The sequence below is a fragment of the Dipodomys merriami genome, unplaced genomic scaffold, assembly GCF_024711535.1.
Source record: "Dipodomys merriami isolate MVZ:Mamm:240054 unplaced genomic scaffold, mDipMer1.0.p SCAF_42, whole genome shotgun sequence".
Lineage (NCBI taxonomy): Eukaryota > Metazoa > Chordata > Mammalia > Rodentia > Heteromyidae > Dipodomys > Dipodomys merriami.
The window spans coordinates 1451411-1469127 of record NW_027205826.1 but is presented as its reverse complement, the minus strand read 5'-3'; the positions used below and the strand labels follow the sequence as shown (position 1 = coordinate 1469127).

General features: G+C 60.3%; 1 protein-coding gene across 1 annotated transcript in view; it reads left to right on the top strand.

The window, feature by feature from the left end:
* The first annotated feature begins 3703 nt into the window (after window positions 1-3703).
* The window catches only part of Septin9 (septin 9), a 136780-nt gene continuing 122766 nt past the window's right edge, over window positions 3704-17717 (top strand). The window contains exon 1 of the mRNA XM_069992908.1: window positions 3704-3755. Within this exon, the coding sequence (XP_069849009.1) occupies window positions 3737-3755 (19 nt within the window). The 5' untranslated portion in view covers window positions 3704-3736. The remainder of the gene's footprint in view (window positions 3756-17717) is intronic.

The following is a 17717-nucleotide window of genomic DNA, read 5'->3' as shown; positions in this document are numbered from 1 at the left end:
GAGCAGTCTCTTGGGGAGCAGCCGTTCCCCAGAATGGCTCCTCACACACTGCACCGAGCGTGGAGCAGGATGCCCAGCTCCCACACACTGGTAATAGTAACATAAGCTCCGTTGTTTCTTGTTTCTCTGGTGGAAGTGGGACTTGAACTCAGGGCCTTGTGCTGAACTCAGGCCTCCAGCCTGGAAGTGTGCTTCTTCTAGCTCTTCTTCTCCATGGCCTTGTACTCTCTACTATGTTGTGAGACACTCTCCCGGATGCTGGACAGTAGAACTGCAGCCAGAGAAACCTCTTTTCCTCAGCCAGGTGCTGGTGGCTCACGCCTGTCTTCCTAGCTACTCAGGAGGCTGAGATCAGAGGATCGCAGTTCAAAGCCAGCCTGGGCAGGAAAGTCTGTGAGACTCTTCTCTCCAATGAACCACCAGAAAACTGGAAGTGGAGCTGTGGCTCACGTGGTAGAGTGCAACCTTGAACAAAAAAGCTCAGAGATAGTACCCAGGCCCTGACTTCAAGCCCCAGGATAGAAGAGAGAGAGGAGAGAGAGAGAAAGTGAGAGGCCTGTTTTCCTCCTACAGCACAGTCCTGGCATTCTGTTGAAGCAACACAAAATGGACTAAGGCAGCCCCGTGGCGGGAGATGGCCAGTTCTGCCTTGTCAGCAGCTCCCTGGCTGGCTTTGGTGCTGGTGGAGGAGGACCTCCTGCCTGACAGGGAACTTGGCTCTAACTGACTGGAAAAAGAGGTCTTGGCCTTCAAAGAACAAGTCTGCCCTTACCTTTAAGCTTGGAGACAGATCTTCCTCGCGGAGCCTGCAGATGAGAGCTCAGCCTTGGCCTGCGCTGCAGCTGGGACTGGAAACCCAGAGGCAGGAGCCGGCCTGGACCCCGCCATAGACACCTGAGAGGGATGGGTGTGTGGTGTGAAACAGCTAGCCGATACACTTCCCATGTGCACTGGCCTCCGTGGGGCATCAGGAGGCCTCTGTGGCCTCAGGAGAGACTTGCTCAAGGTTCTGAGTTTGAGGGTCCCAAAGGAGCAGCACCAGGCCTATCTGATGTAGCCTCAGAAGAGGCTGCTTTTCTTGGTTGTGACCAGACCTTGACACCCCTCCCTCCCCCCCACTCAAAGAGAGGGGACCTGGGTCCTGTAGATGGGGGAGGGCCAGAGCATCCTGGGGGAGGGGAGGCCTTGCTGTGGCCATGTTTGTTTGTAAACCTCCACAGGCACCCACACACGGGGCTGGGCCTGGGACCAGTATCCAGTCACGGGTCAGGTCCTGGGGCAGAGATGTCAGGAGCTGGGGGAGTTCCTCCACCCTATCCCGAGTCACACTTCCTCTTTCACAGGACAACTGAGCCGGCCGCTGCGGCCTTCCCAGCCGCTGCCTTCTTCACCTGCTGAAAAGCCTCTTTCACAGCGTCCTGGCTTCACCCCATCAGGGCCAGGAATCTGATTCCTCCAAGAGCCTGGGACTTTTTTAAACCTGTCAACTTAAACCCATTCTGTTCCACAACAACAACAAAAACCCCTCACAAAACTGGGTATAAAAAATAAACTTTAAGCAGGGCTCCTGTAGCTCTTCAGGAGGCTGAGATCTGAGGATCACGAGTCAAAGCCAGCTGGGGTAGGAAAGTCTGTGAGACACTTCGATTATAGCAAAAAGGAGGAAGTGAGTTGTGTCTCAAGTGGTAGAGCACCAACATTGAGTGAGAGCTGAGGGCAGTGCCCACACCTGAGTTCAAGCCCAGAACCATCACAGTAATAGCAGAAACACAGCATTGGGGGAGAACAGTTCTAGGTTGATAGAAACACACAGAGAATTCCCAAACATTTCTTCTCCTCCCTCCAGTGTTCCACCTGTCCATCTTCGGAAAGTCTTTTGCGTGGCACCTGTGGAGCCAGTTAGAAGCCCGGTGTACATCCTACTGGTCTTGAGTTTTGTCTCCACTGGCTGTGGGAGGAGGTGCCCACTGTGGGAACACTCAGAATGTCTTCGTCTATCTTTACTGTTTTATCCAGGGTCTCGCTGTGTAGCCCAGGCTGAACCCTCGTCCTCCACTTCACAAGTGCTAGGATTACAAGTGGGCTCCACCTCACCCATCGTCTCTGATCTTACAGTCCTGAAGCTCTGTAGGAATCCTTTGCTGGCCCCAAAGACTGCTCTAGCCTTTTGCTTTTCCTCCTCTGTCCTGCTGGAGGACTGAATTGTCTGTCCTGGGTCATCTCTCTTTTATAATGGGCAGAACGAGCCCGTGGCACCTTCACGCTTCCTCCTGGAAGCCTGCCGACCCCTGAGCGCCCTGCGTACTCGTGCGATCTATTCCACAGTTCTGCCAACCTCTGTCGCCCTGTGGAGGCCGCGTCCTCCAGGGTTGTGTTCTCTTTCCTGGCGCCCTTTCCAGCTGAGCCACCCAAGGATTCTGCCCACCCAGGTCCACGCCAAGACGTGTTTTGGGTTTTTAGTTAAAGTAGCACAGACACTTTGTATTTTCGTAATCATAACCCCAGCCTTGCAAGATAGGTAAAGTACTATAATCTCCAGGTGAAAAGCGAGACGAGCAGACATTCCGTGACCCATCGCAAATCACAGCAGAGGAACCGAGTGTTTGAAAGACAAGTTTTTTCAAAACCGAATGGCGCAGAGCCGGGGGTGCAGGGCTGTGGTCCCAGCACTGGGGAAGATGAGGCAGGAGGATGGAGGGTTCAAGGCCAGAGCGAGACCCTGCCTCCAGTTCTGATAGCACTAGATAGCCTGTGGCCATTTATTAAAAGAGCAAAACAACTGTGTATAATGAGCTTGAGCCGGGAGGAGGGGACTGTGTTGAGTACGCTCATCTCACCTGTTTTGGAGAAGTTGTGTCTGGTGGGGGGGAGGGCAGCGTCCAGTCACGTGACAGTGGCTAACCATGCCCTCCTCGGAACCCCTCGTTGCTGTTGCTCTCCTCCTCCCTGCGGCCGGTGCATGGTGCATGGTGACCCGGGTGCCGGTCTGGGCAGTGAAGGGCTGTGCGCTCCCCGCCCCGCCCCCACCGGCCCCAGAGCCCCGCGGGGCGGAGGGGGTCGCCCCGGGGACTGGGGGGGGGCTGCGGTGGGGCAGACTGGGTGCGCGGGGTGGGTCCCCCCAGGACACAGGCGGGAGTGGGGGGCGCGCGCCTCCAGCGCTGGGGAGACGCGTTTCCGGCAGGCAGAGACCCGGGGGAGCGCGGCCGGGCCCGCAGGCCCCTCCCTCCCGTCCCCCGCGTGGGCTTCGCCCGGCCGGCCTGTGCGCACCTGCGCTCGCAGCCGCGTCCTCCCCGACGCGGGCGCTGGCGGGGCCGGTTCGCGCCGCCGCCCCGCCCCTCGGGCGCCTCCGCCCGGGTCCCCACCCCGGGCCCCGGGCTGCGCCCCCGGGCGGCTCCCGGAGTTTCCTCCCCCGGCCTCCACCTGGCCCCGCCCCGCCCCGCGCGGACTCCCGCGGACGGAACCACCGGCGCGGGGGGACGGGAGGCGCGGGGCGGCCCCCGACGCGACCCCCGACCTCGGCCCCCCGCGGCGGGACCCCGGGGCCGCCCCCTCCCGGCCCGGGGTCAGCCCGGGGCCGCGCGGCCGGGGCGCCGGGGGCGGGCGCGGCGGGCACCTCGACGGGGCGGGGCCGCCTCCTCCCGCCCACCGCGGCGGCTGCGGGCGGCGACCTGGGCGCCCGCGCCCCGCGGCCCCGCCGCACACGGTCTTCGGAGGGAGCGGCAGTCCGGGCGGCGCCATGAAGAAGTCGTACTCAGGTGGGCGCCGCGGCCGGGCGCGGGCGGCCGGGGAGGTCGCGGCCACCGGGGCTGCGCGGGCGCGCGCTGTGCGTGGAGCCGCCGCGCCGCGCCGCGCGGGACCGCGACCTCCGGCCCCCGCCAGCCCTCGTCTGCAGGGCCGGCGCCGGGTCGTCCGTCCTTGCCCGGGAGTCGGGGACTGGCGTGGGGGGGGGACTCCGGCGGTGCCGGGGCGCGGGGCGCAGAGGCAGGTCCGGGTGCGGCGTTATTCCTTAGCGGGAGCCGCCTCGTCTCCTCTGCCCAGGCCGGGCACGAAGCCATCTGGGGGCGCCAGGGCTCGGCAGCTCGGGTTCGTCCCGCGGGGCCCCAGGGTGCCGTCGGCGCCCGGCGTCCCGGCCCCGGGGCGCCCTGCGGTTCCCCTGCCCAGACGGCCCAGGGAGGCCCGGGCCGGCGAGGGGGTCCCCATCTGCCCCCCTTCTTTCCCTTTGGCAGGATCTGTCGTCCCGCTCAGTCCTCCAACATTGACGGTGCCCTCCGCCGCCCCGTGCGCTGCGCCTGTCCCGCCCTTCGCCTTTCTGCGCCTGCGCGGCCTGGTGAATGGGTTCAGCCTCGGGGGCTTCCTTGGGGGACAAGTGGCCCTGGGGGCCATGCCCCTGCCTCGGGGATCAAGAGGAAGCGCCTCGTCCAACGAGGACCGGTCAGCACTGCCCTGAAATCACTTTCTGGGTCAGAAGCTTAGAGTTACCGTCCACCTCCTCCCTGCCGGCCTCGGGACCGCGCCGGGCCGGGCTGCATGCGGGAGGGGCGGCCAGGGGCCGCTCCAGAGGCCCGGGGTGGCCGGCCACGGCGGCCGTGGGCTTTCCCGGCCTGGCCGCGCGCGGGTCGGCCGCTGGCTCTCGCACTGGCTTCGTCCGGCGCGTCCAGCTCCCCGGCCCTCTCCGCGGAGACCCCGCGGCTGCCACCCCGGGGAGGGGGGCCGGAAGCAGGCTGAAGGTCGGAGGGGAGGGGACAGTTCTGCTGTCTGTACCCACATCCCTCCCAAGTAAAGCTTTGTGAGTGAGGCAGAACTCTTTGCAGTAGGTAGAAGCCGAGTTTGTGGGGAGCGTGGGAGCCGGCTCTGGTATGAGGCTCCGTGGCTTCCTCTGTTTACCTAAAGGGGCAGAGCCCCCGCTCCGGGGTGGGCAGAGGGAGGCCTGGACTTGCTCCAGTTTGGTGTCCACCCGCTGTGCCTGGGGGGGGGGCTGCCCTTTGGCGTGGTGTGGGGATGGCGGCCGCTTCACCTCCTGTTCTGGGGGGGGGGGACACGCCTCAGTTTCTTGGGCCCCTGAGCTGCCACCAGTACCACAGAATGAAAGAAAGTAGCAAGGAATGTTAAAAATCTCTCCATTGTCTGAGAGTTCAAGGGCAGCCGGACGCTGTTCAGTTTTTTCTTTCCTAGCTGGAGTGGGATCAGCCCTCCGGCCCGTGCACATGCTAGAAAATACACCGAGGGCTTGTCACGCTGTTTGCTGAGAGACGTGAGGAGGGCGGCGTCGGGCCGTGGGGCCCTGCAGGTCCACGCACGGGCACACAGGCCAGAGCCCAGAGCACAGAAGTTCTTGCTAGTGGAGGCCTGCATCCTCCCCGACCATAGCGACTGCTGGGGGCCACCAGCTTGTTCTCCCCTCCCCCAAGGAGGGGCAGGGGGCTTGTGGGCAAGGCGCAGGTCGGGCAGCTAGCTGCACAGTCCAGGGGGACTTGGGGTGTTGGTGAGGCAGCCCTGCTCGGCCCTGCGCTCTTCCTGGGTGCACTTCCTGTGTCTGCAGTGGGGTGAGGAGCAGTGAGCTAGCGGCCTAGTGGTTAAGGGCTGGAGCCTGGAGTCCACCCAGCTCTTGGCATTACATCCCAGAGCCAGTGGCTCACGCCTGTCATCCTAGCTACTCGGGAGACTGAGATCTGAGGATCTCGGTTCCAAGCCAGCCCAGGCAGGAAAGTCCGTGGGACTCTTATCTCTAATAAACTACCAGAAAACTGGAAGTGGTGCTGTGGCTCAAGTGGTAGAGTGCTTGCCTTGAGCTGAAGAGCTGAGGGACAGCGCCCAGGCCCAGAGTTCAAGCCCCACCACCACCACCAACAGCAAAAAATCCACCTTGCTGAGGCAGTCAATCCCAGGTGTCTCATTTGCCAGACTGAGTCCATATGCGAGCAGGCTCTGGGCATGACCTGCCTGGGTGGCAGGCAGACCGAGGAGGCCATTGTGTCCGTCCAGGGTGGGCAGGGCCTGCGCTGGCCTCCCTCGCCTGGCCCTGCAGGCTGAGCTTTCCAGCTCTGTGTTCGGGGTTTCTCCCAGCACTTGGGGTTACGTAGCATTTTCTTCCAGTGACCAGATCAGGGGTGACAACATGTCTGGGGATCTTCCTGGAGTGTGGGGTGACAGTCAAGCTCCTGCTGGAAGCCCGGGCAGGAAGGAGGCTGCGCAGAGCAGCCTGGGAAGAGCCTGCACAGCCCTCAAGATCCTCAGAACCATCAGAGTTCTCCCTCCCCCCGCCCCCCCCCCCCCGGGCATGGTGAGCCTGGAAGACGCTGCCAGGCTCTTCCTCTTCAGCGAAGGCCCCTGTGCGGCTCTGAGCCCATGCTTGCTGCCTCTTGTCCCCTCACGTCCCAGCTTGTTTGCCACTCCGCGTCCCCTGTCATGAGTCGCCCGAGCCGAGGCTGGGCCAGCTCCTGCCAGCGTGGCGTGGTAGGAGGAAGGCAGGCTCAGGGCATGGGCGGCCAGCCGGCCTCCCCACCCTGCTTGCTCACCCTATACCACCATCGCCCGCTCACCCACTAGTGGCTTCCTGGCCTGCCCTGGGGGCTTCTGGGAGATTTCATTGAATCCGGCAATGCAGCTGAATAGGAGTCAGCCCACCTTGGGCCATTTCAGGCCCGAATGGGAGCAGAGGGACGTTGGGATTGCTACCCGTTGAGTCTGAATCCAGCTGGATTTGGGATGAGCCACAGGTGCAGGTCTGGATGGGTGTCAGCAGCGGGGGGTCTCAGCTAGGGACCCGGGAAGAAGTACTCCCTCACCACACTGAGTCAGTGGGCCGCCCTCCTACATTGTCCTTCCCATCCCTGGCCGCCCCAGGGCCCCCACCTGGGCAGGGTCTGGAGGCCCTGGTTTCCTTGGGCCGTGTTGCATGGGCTCTGCAGTTTGCTTAAGATGCTGTTGATAAAGAAGAGCCAGCGCACCCCAGGGCAGGCCCCTGATGTGCTAGCAGAGGATCCTCCACCGGGACAGGGATGATGGTTCTGGGGCTCCAGAGAGAAGCTCCAGGAGCACTCGGAATGAGGAGTGACTGGCCGGTTCCTGCACCTCTGTGTGTTGGGCTTGTTAACCATGGGAATGTCCTGGCCAGGGACTTATGGGGGTGGGGGGGAATGGGCGAAGCCCCCTGGGGCCCTGCGTAATGCACAGGAGGTGACAGCGCTGTTGTGTGGAGTGACCTGGGACACTGGAGAGGCCTCCGAGGTCTCTATGGCAACCACTGGAGGTGAGGGAGTCTGCCTTGGGTGCCAGGCCCTGGGTGGGGAGCAGCCGGCCTGCAGGGTGCCCAGCCTCCTCCCTGGCAGCCGTGTCCCGTGGCAGGTCCGATCACCTCCATCCCTTCCCTGGCCCCCGGAACTTTGGTGGTGGGGCTGGGGAGGCCCTGTCTCCCGAGGCTCCTGGTAGTCTGTTTCATTTCTCCACATGGAGGTGATCATTCTAGAAAAGTCTACCAGGTACTTCTGGCGCCAGGCTCTGTTCCGGCTACACCCTGGCAGCTTTGGGCACCCCGCTGGCCTCGGGTCCCTGGTCATCTGCTCCCAGCCGTCTTGACCTCTGTATATCTCCCTGGCTTCCACCTTGGGCCCTGGGGTTTTGCAGCCTGGTGAAGAGGCCACTGAGCCGAGCAGCGGCGGGGGCTGGTCCCCTGGCGGCTTGCTTATCCGTGGCCTCCTGGCTGCTCAGCAACAACTGAGCTTTGTTCCAGCCTAATCTGACCTGGTTCTCTGAAGCGTGACTGCTGGTGGCGGGGAGGCCTCGGGACGGAACCGCAGGGAGGGAAGACGATCCTCACCCCAGGTCCCAGGCTGGCCCCGGGTCCCAGGCTGGCCCCAGGTCCCAGGCTGACCCTGGGTCCCAGGCTGGCCCCGGGTCCTAGGCTGGCCCCGGGTCCCAGGCTGGACTCTGGACCCTGGCTGCCTGCTTCTCTGTCAGGGGCCCAGGTCACGGGTCAGCCTTGAAGCCCCAATAGCCCCCAGGCCCTTAGAGTGCTAGGCCAAGGGGTGAAGAGGCCCAAAGTCCTTCCTGGAGCCTCAGATCTGGCTCCCTGCATCCTGCCCTGGCGTGGGGTGTCAGAGAAGGGGCCCAGGTGGACGTGGCTCCAGGCCCGCCCAGGTTGGTTCCATTGTTCTCTTCGTGTCTTCTGGGGAGGACTTGATGGGAACCTGGTCCCCCCACTGCATGGAGCAGGATGCCCGGGCACCTGCTCTTTGCCAGGCTAAGCAAGTTGGGGCCAAGCATGTTGGGGAATGGTGGTAACTCTGCCCGGGGCCAAGCCGGGCTGCAGGTGAGCACGACTACCAGGAAGGGCTGGGCGGGGGTGAGCTGGCAGGCTGCCCGGCCTTGTGCTGCAGATCCTGTGATCTGCATCCTGGGGCCTCCCTTCCCGGCCTCCCATCCATTCAAGCTCCGGTTTCCACCAGGGTCGGACCCTGGCAGCGGCGGAGGAATAACGCGCACGTAACCCAAGCCGCTTGGAAGTGGGTTCAGTCCTTTCATCTCGCAACTGGCTAAGGATCTGGCTGACAAAATAGACAGATTTGCCGGGCTGTGGCAGAAATTCACTAACAAGTGTTGTGACTTTGGCCCTATGAGCATATGGGGGGGGGCTGCTGGGTAGAGGCACCAGGCCTGGACCAGCCAAGTGTACGCAGTGGCTGGCCTCCTGGGGAAGGGAGGGACAGGGTGGTGACTTCTTGCCAAGATTGGCATCGCGCTGCCTCCCGGCTTTCCAAGGTGTGGCAAACCTCAGCTATGAGTGAGTCAATGTGGATAGAGTTTCCTGGTAGCTGGGGCTTAACACTTTACTGCCAGGCTCTGTAATCTCTCTCTCTCTCTCTCTCTCTCTCTCTCTCTCTCTCTCTCTCTCTCTCTCTCTCACACACACACACACACACACACACACACACACGGGGAAACACAAGGTATCTCTTCTTTCCTATTGCTATTTTTGGCTGTGTTACTTCTGTGTTGATCCTTTTTTTGCCAAACAATGCCATGTAGAAATTGAAAGGCAACCAAGGTAAATCCAGCAATGGCTCCGTTGTAACATTTCCTTTCTGAGTTCCCACCAGGACTTGTTCCCGCAAGCCCAGGTGATGATTGAATTGTCAGAGGTCTAGAACACGATTTCAGAATTGTGTTCTGCGAGGAAATTGTGTTCTGCATATTTGCTGGGCAACACTGTCTCGCGCCTGTAATCCCAGCTACTCTGGAGGCTGAGATCTGAGGATCTCGGTTCAAAGCCAGCCCGGGCATGGGGAGTCTGTAAGCCTCTCATCTCTGATTAACCAGCAAAAAGCCAGAGGTGGAGCTGTGGCTCAGGTTGTAGAGTGCTAGTCTTGAGCAAATAAAGCTCATAGACAGCACCCAGGCCCTGAGTTCAAGCCTGCCATTGGCACAGTAGGAAAAAATGTGTTTCATTCTATTCTATTCACTTGAAATCTAATCCCTGGCATGGAGTGGGTGGAGCTCCCGTAATTTACTTCCCATCTTCCCCAGCTTCCATAAAGGGTCTGCTAACAGTGATGTCTTCCCAGAAAGGTGGACGAGCTCATTGGCGCAGACCCTGTGAGGGTGGGCGGGCTTGAGCTGCGGGCCGGGGCTGGCTGGGGACCTGCTCCAGTCCTGAAGCTTGCTTCTTAAAGCAACATACTGTCACCATGCGCCTCTTGGGCTGTCTTTCTGTCTTAGATCGCACTTACAGTGACACTTTGTGTGTGTGTTTCTTCAAGTCGTTAACCCCAAAACATTACCCGAGGTGAGACTTTTCTCTAGCATTCCTAGGGTCCCCCAAGGCCACCCCAGCGTTTTATTCAGAGATACAGTGAATGGAAAATGCCAACACTGTCAGCCTGTTGGGTCACGGAAGAAGCCCTGGGGTCGCTTGCTGGAAAGCTGTCTGCTTGCCTGTCTGCCTTCCTGCTGTGACTGGCCAGCAATGGCCAGCGATGCCCAGCTCTGTCTGGGGCCCCCTGCCCCGTCTCCCCTTCACCCCTGGAGGGGCCTCCCTGCCCCACAAGGTAACTGCTTCCTGGCTGACGGTAATCCTGGAGACCAGCCAGTCAACCCAGGTGACTGGCTGCCTCATCTGACCTGACCCCATGGCGGTCACTCTCCTGTCACCTGGTCACTTTCCAGCGGTTTCTTCTGGAATCTTCCAGTTCCTCGAGCCAGTCAGCACTGTGGCTGTTTTCTCCCTCTCAGTCCTCTTCCCTTCCTCGTTAGCCAGTCTTCCAAGAGCCTCTCTCTCTAGCGCCTTTCCCATCTCTATGGTACATCCTAGGTTGTAAGCTGCTGGTTCATGGAGGGTGGGTGAAACTGTCACCTCTTTGGTGCATCGGTGTCCATGGGGCCTGTGCTGTGGCCTGTTAGTGGCTGTCTGGTGGGGACGGACCACACAGTGAGAGGGAAGGAGAACCCACTGGAGAACCGGTTTCCAGCACAAAGAATTAAGTAAGGGGATTGTTTCTACAGATGACGGACAGAGGAGGTCGCAGCGCAAACCCAGGGTGCCGGGGCTTGGTCGGTTCTTCAAGGATTTGTGTGTGAAGGCCAGGGGTGAAGCTCTGCCTGGCGTGTGCCAGTTCCTGGCTTCCTGGCTGGCACTGGGGGAGGAGAGTTAGGAAAAGTTATAATTTGTTGTTCTAAATGATCTTTTTTGTTTTTGGATGGTGCTGAGGATTGAACCCAGGGCCTCGCGCAGCTTGGCAGGCGCCCAGCTACGCCCTCAAGCCCTCAGCATTGAAAATTTTAAACAGCTGTCCACTATTATAAGCATCACAAAATCCCAAAAAACTACCCAGCAACTACCTGTCCTGTCGGCAGAGTAACATTTTTTCCAATTTTTTTTTACTGTTTCTTTTTTTTTTCCACTGTAAGAAGACCATGTAATATCATTCCTTCCCTCCCTTCTTTTTTCTTTCTTCTTGCTTGTTTTCTTTCTCTTTCTGATTTCCTCTTTGTTTCTCTTTCCTTCTTTATTTTTCTTAATCCCTCCCTCCCTCCCTCCCTCCCTCCCTCCCTCCCTCCCTCCCTCCTTCCCTCCCTCCCTCCTTCCCTCCCTTTCTTCTTCCTTTCCTCTCACTGCATAACCCAGGCTGCCTTGAACTCACTGTCCCAGCCTCCCACATGCTGGGATTACATGCGTGCACCTCCCTGCCAGGCTGTGTAATATTATTTTCTATTGCGCAAATAGAAAATTAACCCAGGGTCACCAGAGTTTATTTCTTCTTTTGGCAGCGGGATGCCTAAAACATGAGGTCAGCATGGCTCGTGGCAGTGCCACCAACGCGGGCCCTGAGCACCCAAGACTCCTCACCAGCTTCTTGTTTGTTTTTTAACGTTTTTTTAATTATTGTCTTTAAGTAGTTGTACGAAGACGTTCCCATTCTACAAAACAGTGTTTGAATATGTTTGAATACAAGGTGTCCGACAGACTCCTGACAAGTTTCACCTGATGTGAGCCCAGTGATGCCCAGCGGCCTGTGGAGCGCTTCTAATCAGTCTGCTACATCACTGTCCGAACTTCTGCTCAGAGAAACAGAGAGAGAGAGAGAGAGAGAGAGAGAGAGAGAAAGAGAGAGAGTGTATGCGTGTGTGTGCACATGATGGCGCTTGAACTCAGGGCCTGGCTGCTATCCCTGAACTTTTGCTCAAGGCTAGCTCTCTACCACTTGAGCCACAGCTCCATTTTGGGCTTTCTGGCGGTTAATTGGATATGAGAGTCTCATGGACTTTGTTGCCCTGGTTGGCTTCGAACCGTGATCCTCGGGTCTCAGCCTCCTCCTGAGTAGCTAGGATTGCAAGTGTGGGCCAGCGGTGCCTGGCAGTGGTCTGTTTTTGACTGTGTGGAAGGGCCGTCTCTGCCCCTACCCCCACCAGAGATGGACCCCTTTGCTGGAGCCGTGCATCTGGCATGCGGTTCAAATCCTGCCTCTCCCGGCTGCGCACACTCTCCCTGCGCCAGGCACCGCGGGGACACGCTCACTCATGTCTGATGGTTTTGGATGGAGCCAGAGGTGGGGCTGGATCTGCCCGAGTTTCTACTCTGATGCGGACCGCTGCCGGGCTCCGCGTGGAAATCACTGGGAGCGTTGTATGTAAACATTAGCCCACACCAGCCACGCCACATGTCTGCCTGGCCCAGGGCCGCTGAATGCAGAGGCCCGGAGGGCGGCAGGAGGGCAGGAGGCGGCCCCGGGAGTGCGACCCGCTTCAGGGAACTCACGTCCTCATCCAATGGAGGCAGCAAAGCCGCCGCAGCCCTGGACGCGCACTCAGGGCCCAGGCGGGTGAGGACAGCAGCCGGGCGGCGTGGGGTTGTGTCATAGCCGTGTGCCGCACCGCGTGCCCAGGGTGGGTCACGGTGCCCCGCCTCGCAGTCCCCAGTGAGCGGTGGGCACCAGCGGGGAGGGTCTCCATGAGGCCACGGTGCCCAGTGGGGTCCCCGCGGGGTGGAGCCTTGCAGAGGGACCGGAGGGCACCGTAGTCCCCTGGGCACGCCTGGAACATCGGCTCTTCCTGATGATGTCTTTCCTGCTGTCTGGTGCTGCATTTTCTCCTCTTTGGGGTGCTGGCCAGGGGACCCCTCTGCACTGACTCCTCCGGGGCTGTCTGGGCGTGGCAGCGCCTGGCCCCGGCTGTAACTCGGGTTTGACTGAGGCGCGTCAGCACTGGCAGCCACAGGTAGACCATGCGGTGACAGCTGACCATGCTGTGACAGGCTGGCGGTGACCGCACCGGCCATGTGCAATGTCATAACAGTAATTCACTGAATCACAGCATCACTTGCTGAGTGTTTATTTTGGGCCAGACACTATGTATGCTAGGTGCTTATAATGTATAACCTCATTTAATCTTTCCTCTCCCATTAAACATTTCTCCAGCTGGGTGCCAGTAGCTCACGCCTGTAATCCTAGCTCCCCAGGAGGCTGAGAGTTGAGGGATCACGGTTTGAAGCCAGCCTGGGACACGAAAGTCCATGAGATTTCATCTCCAATTAACTACCAAAAAGCCAGAAATGGAGCTGTGGCTCAAATGGTAGAGTGCCCACCTTGAGTGGAAAATCTCAGGGACAGTGCCTAGGACCTGCATCAAACCCCAGTACTGGTGTGTGTGCGTGCGCCATGTATGTCCCCCAAGGCTGGAGTAACAGGTGTGGGCCACCGTACCCAGACTTTGATTAGGATAGAGTCTCGTGAATTTCTTCTGCCCAGGCTATCCCTGAATTTCAGTATCCTGATCTCCACCTTACAAATAGGATTACAGGCTTGAGCTATGGCACCTGGCCCTTTCCCCTCCCCTCCCCTCCTCTCCCCTCCCCATTCCTCTCCTCTCCCTTTTCTACTTACTTTCTTTCTTTTTTTTTTTTTTTTGTCTCTTGTGGGGCTTGAACTCTGGGCCTGGGCACTGTCCTTCAGTTCTTTACTTCAAGGCGAGCGCTCTACCACTTGAGCCACAGCGCCACCTCCAGTTTTCTGGTGGTTAATTGGAGATAAGAGTCTCACTGACTTTCCAGTCCGGGCTGGCTTTGAATTGTGATCTGAGTCTTCAGATCTCAGCCTCCTGAGTAGCTGGGATTTAAGACGTGAGCCACTGGCACCTGGCTTGCTTGCTTGCTTCCTTTTTGCTCTGTGCTAGCACTCTACTACAGCTTGCTTGCTTGCTTCCTTCCTCCCTCCCTCCCTCCCTCCCTCCCTCCCTTTCTCTCTCTCTCCCTTCCCTTCCCTTCCCTTCCCTTCCCTTCCCTTCCCTTCCCTTCCCTTCCCTTCCCTTCCTCCCTCCCTCCCTCCCTCCCTCCCTTCCTTTCTCTTTTCAGGGTCTGGGCGCTGTCCCTGAGCTTTTTTTCCCCTCTCTCTCGAGGCTAGGATTGAGAGCCACAGCACCACTTCTGGCTTTTTTTTGGTAGTGAATTGGAGATAAGAGTCTTCCTGGCTTTCCTGCCCAGGTAGGAAAGGATTAAAGGTGTTGGTCGGATTAAAGGTGTGAGCCACTAGCATGCAGATTCTCCCCCCTTCTCTCTCTCTTCTCTCCCTCTCCTCCTCCCCCTCCCCCTCTCCCCCCCTCTTTCTTTCCTTCTTTCTCTGTAGTGGGGTTTGAACTCAGGGCCTCTCACTGGCTCAGCTTGCTGGCTCACTGGTGCCCTGCCGCTTGAGCCACACGCCCACCCCGTTGTACTGGTTACTTTTATGATAGGATCTCACTTCCTGCCTGGGTGTGCACGTGGACTGTAACCCCCTACTTTAGGTTTTCTCTTGTTGCTGGGATGACAAGTGTGCACCACCATGTGCGGCTTCTTCCACTGAGATGGGGTCTCGCAGACCTTTCAGCCTAGGCTGGCTTCAAATGCAGATCCCACCACCTCAGCCTCTCCCACAGCTAGGACGGCAGGCATGTACCACTACATCCCACTGTTGGCTGAGAGAGGGTCTCACGTGCATGTTGAGTCTGGCCTTGAACCATGGTCTTCCTGCTCTCAGCCATGCATGTGTCCTTGGCACCCAGCCTCAAACACGTACCATTGAAGGTGAAAACTTTCCAACTCCCCTTTCGCCACGTCTGCCCTCCCCCCTGGGCTGACCAGGGTCTGGGGTTAGACAGTGGAGTCTGCGCTGGCTCCCAGGAGCTCTGGGTTTGAGCCCGTCCTGGGTTTGAGCCCGGCCTCCCCAGCCTCCCCGGCCTCTGTTGTGGAGACCTCCGTCATCGGCTCCAGGATCGCCTCCAGACTGCAGGCTTCACACCAGCGCCGCTCCTTCCAGACGTGTTTTATTTTAAATCATATAAAAATAACTCAGTTCTCAACTGGAATGCGGAGTCGTTAGACGCCTTGGAGGGAGGCCTGTGGGGTGAGGTCCGGGCCTCGCTCGAGCCCCTTCCCGGCCCAGGGCTCCTCCTAGACTGCAGCGCGCCTCTCAGCCTCTCTCCCCGCCCGGTGTTTTGAGTCTGAGTCGGGCACCGGAAGGTTTGGCCCCGTCTTCGCTGCCCGCCCGGCCTCCCTCACACATGATTTCCATTTTGGGAGCAGCGACTGTGGCAGCGCCTGTCCCTGCACTGCGCCCGGGGGGCGGGGGGTGCTGAGAGCGGCCAGGTGAGCTGGGATTGGGGTGCCCATGTGGCTGCTCTGCCCCCGCAGCCTCAGGAGCAGGGCCGCCTCCACCCCTGCTTCCAGCCCCGGCAGCCACTGAGCCACACCCCAGCACCCCCTTCTGGCCTTAAGGGGGCTCTGGGTCCTGGGCCCCTGAGACGTTCTTCTCCTGTCTATGGCTGTGCCCAGCCCCTGACCAGCTGGGCTGGCCCAGAGCCCCCTGGGCTTCCCCGCGGGGCCTTCCCTGCTCAGCGGCCAGGGAGAGGCCGCCAGCCCGTGCGCGGGGGAGGGACGGCAGTGGGCTGGAGCTGCGCTGGAGGACCCGGCCACTGCTCCCCCCATGCTGCTCGCTCTCAGCCCTGCCCCCCTTTGCCATCTGAGATGGGGTGGGAACACCAGCCTCCTGGGACTGGTGGCCCAGCCCCAGGAGCAGGCACAGGATGATGGCTGAGTCCCAGGAGCAGGAGCACTCATAGGATGATGGCTGAGCCCTGGGAGCACTCACGGGATGGTGGCTGGGCCTCGGGAGCACTCACGGGATGGTGGCTGAGCCTTGGGAGCACTCATAGGATGGTGGCTGAGCCCTGGGAGCACTCACGGGATGGTGGCTGAGCCCCAGGAGCACTCACGGGATGGTGGCTAAGCCGTGGGAGCACTCACAGGATGTGGCTGGGCCTCGGGAGCACTCACGGGATGGTGGCTGAGCCCTGGGAGCACTCACGGGATAGTGGCTGAGCCTCAGTAGCACTCACGGGATGGTGGCTGGGCCTCGGGAGCACTCACGGGATGGTGGCTGAGCCCTGGGAGCACTCACGGGATGGTGGCTGGGCCTTGGGAGCACTCATGGGATAGTGGCTGAGCCCTGGGAGCACTCACGGGATGGTGGCTGGGCCTCGGGAGCACTCACGGGATGGTGGCTGAGCCCTGGGAGCACTCACGGGATGGTGGCTGAGCCCTGGGAGCACTCACGGGATGGTGGCTGGGCCTCGGGAGCACTCAAGGGATGGTGGCTGAGCCCTGGGAGCACTCACGGGATGGTGGCTGAGCCCTGGGAGCATTCAGGGATGGTGGCTGGGCCTCGGGAGCACTCATGGGATAGTGGCTGAGCCCTGGGAGCACTCACGGGATGGTGGCTGAGCCCTGGGAGCACTCACGGGATGGTGGCTGAGTCCAGGGAGCACTCACGGGATGGTGGCTGGGCCTCGGGAGCACTCACGGGATGGTGGCTGAGCCCTGGGAGCACTCACGGGATGGTGGCTGAGCCCTGGGAGCACTCACGGGATGGTGGCTGGGCCTCGGGAGCACTCACGGGATGGTGGCTGGGCCTCGGGAGCACTCACAGGATGATGGCTGAGCCCTGGGAGCACTCACGGGATGGTGGCTGGGCCTCAGGCTCATGCATGGGATGGTGGCTGGGCCTCGGGAGCACTCACAGGATGGTGGCTGAGCCTCGGGAGCACTCACGGGATGGTGGCTGAGCCTCGGGAGCACTCACGGGATGGTGGCTGAGCCTCGGGAGCACTCACGGGATGGTGGCTGAGCCTCGGGAGCACTCACGGGATGGTGGCTGGGCCTCGGGAGCACTCACGGGATGGTGGCTGGGCCTCGGGAGCACTCACGGGATGGTGGCTGGGCCTCGGGAGCACTCACGGGATGGTGGCTGGGCCTCGGGAGCACTCACGGGATGGTGGCTGAGCCCTGGGAGCACTCAAGGGATGGTGGCTGGGCCCTGGGAGCACTCAGGGATGGTGGCTGGGCCTCGGGAGCACTCATGGGATAGTGGCTGAGCCCTGGGAGCACTCACGGGATGGTGGCTGGGCCTCGGGAGCACTCATGGGATGGTGGCTGAGCCCTGGGAGCACTCACGGGATGGTGGCTGGGCCTCGGGAACATTCACAGGATGGTGGCTGGGCTTCGGGAGCATTCACGGGATGGTGGCTGAGCCTCGGGAGCATGCATGGGATGGGGCCAGTCCATTGTCAGAGCCTTGGCGGGGAGCCAGGGCAACTGCATGCCCACCCCTCTTCTTCCAGGCTCAGCTGTGCGGCTTGCTGCTTGCACCATTGAAGACCCTGCTCTCCAACCCGGGGCTCACCCAGAGCCACCTGCGGTGTGGTTCCTCAGTGCTGCTTTGTATAATAATATGTGCTCAGCTAAAACTAGGGCCCTTCTTGGGGTCTTTTTCTCAGTATCAGAAGAGACCCAGGCTTAGAACTGACCCGTCCCCTAATGCAGTTCCCATTCCCCCCTCTCCTGTGTGGAGAGAGCTGCGTAGCACCTGGTGAGCGGCACACGAAGGCAGGTGTGCAGAACACCTGCTTCACAGCCTTAGGAACAAGACCGGCTGCTTCCCCCTCCAGCTGGCTGGTCTACCCATGGGCTGGGGAGATGGATGGGTGAGTGGGCACATGTGTGAGTGGATGGTGGGGTGGGTGGGGTGGGCAGATGGCTGGATAGATGAATGGATAGATGGTTGGGTGGGTAGATAGATGGATAGATGGTGGGGTGGGTGGATGGCTGGATAGGGTGGATAGTTGGGTGGGTGATGTGGATAGATGGGTGATGGATGGATAGACAGATAAATGGATGGGTATTGGTTGGGTGTGTGTGT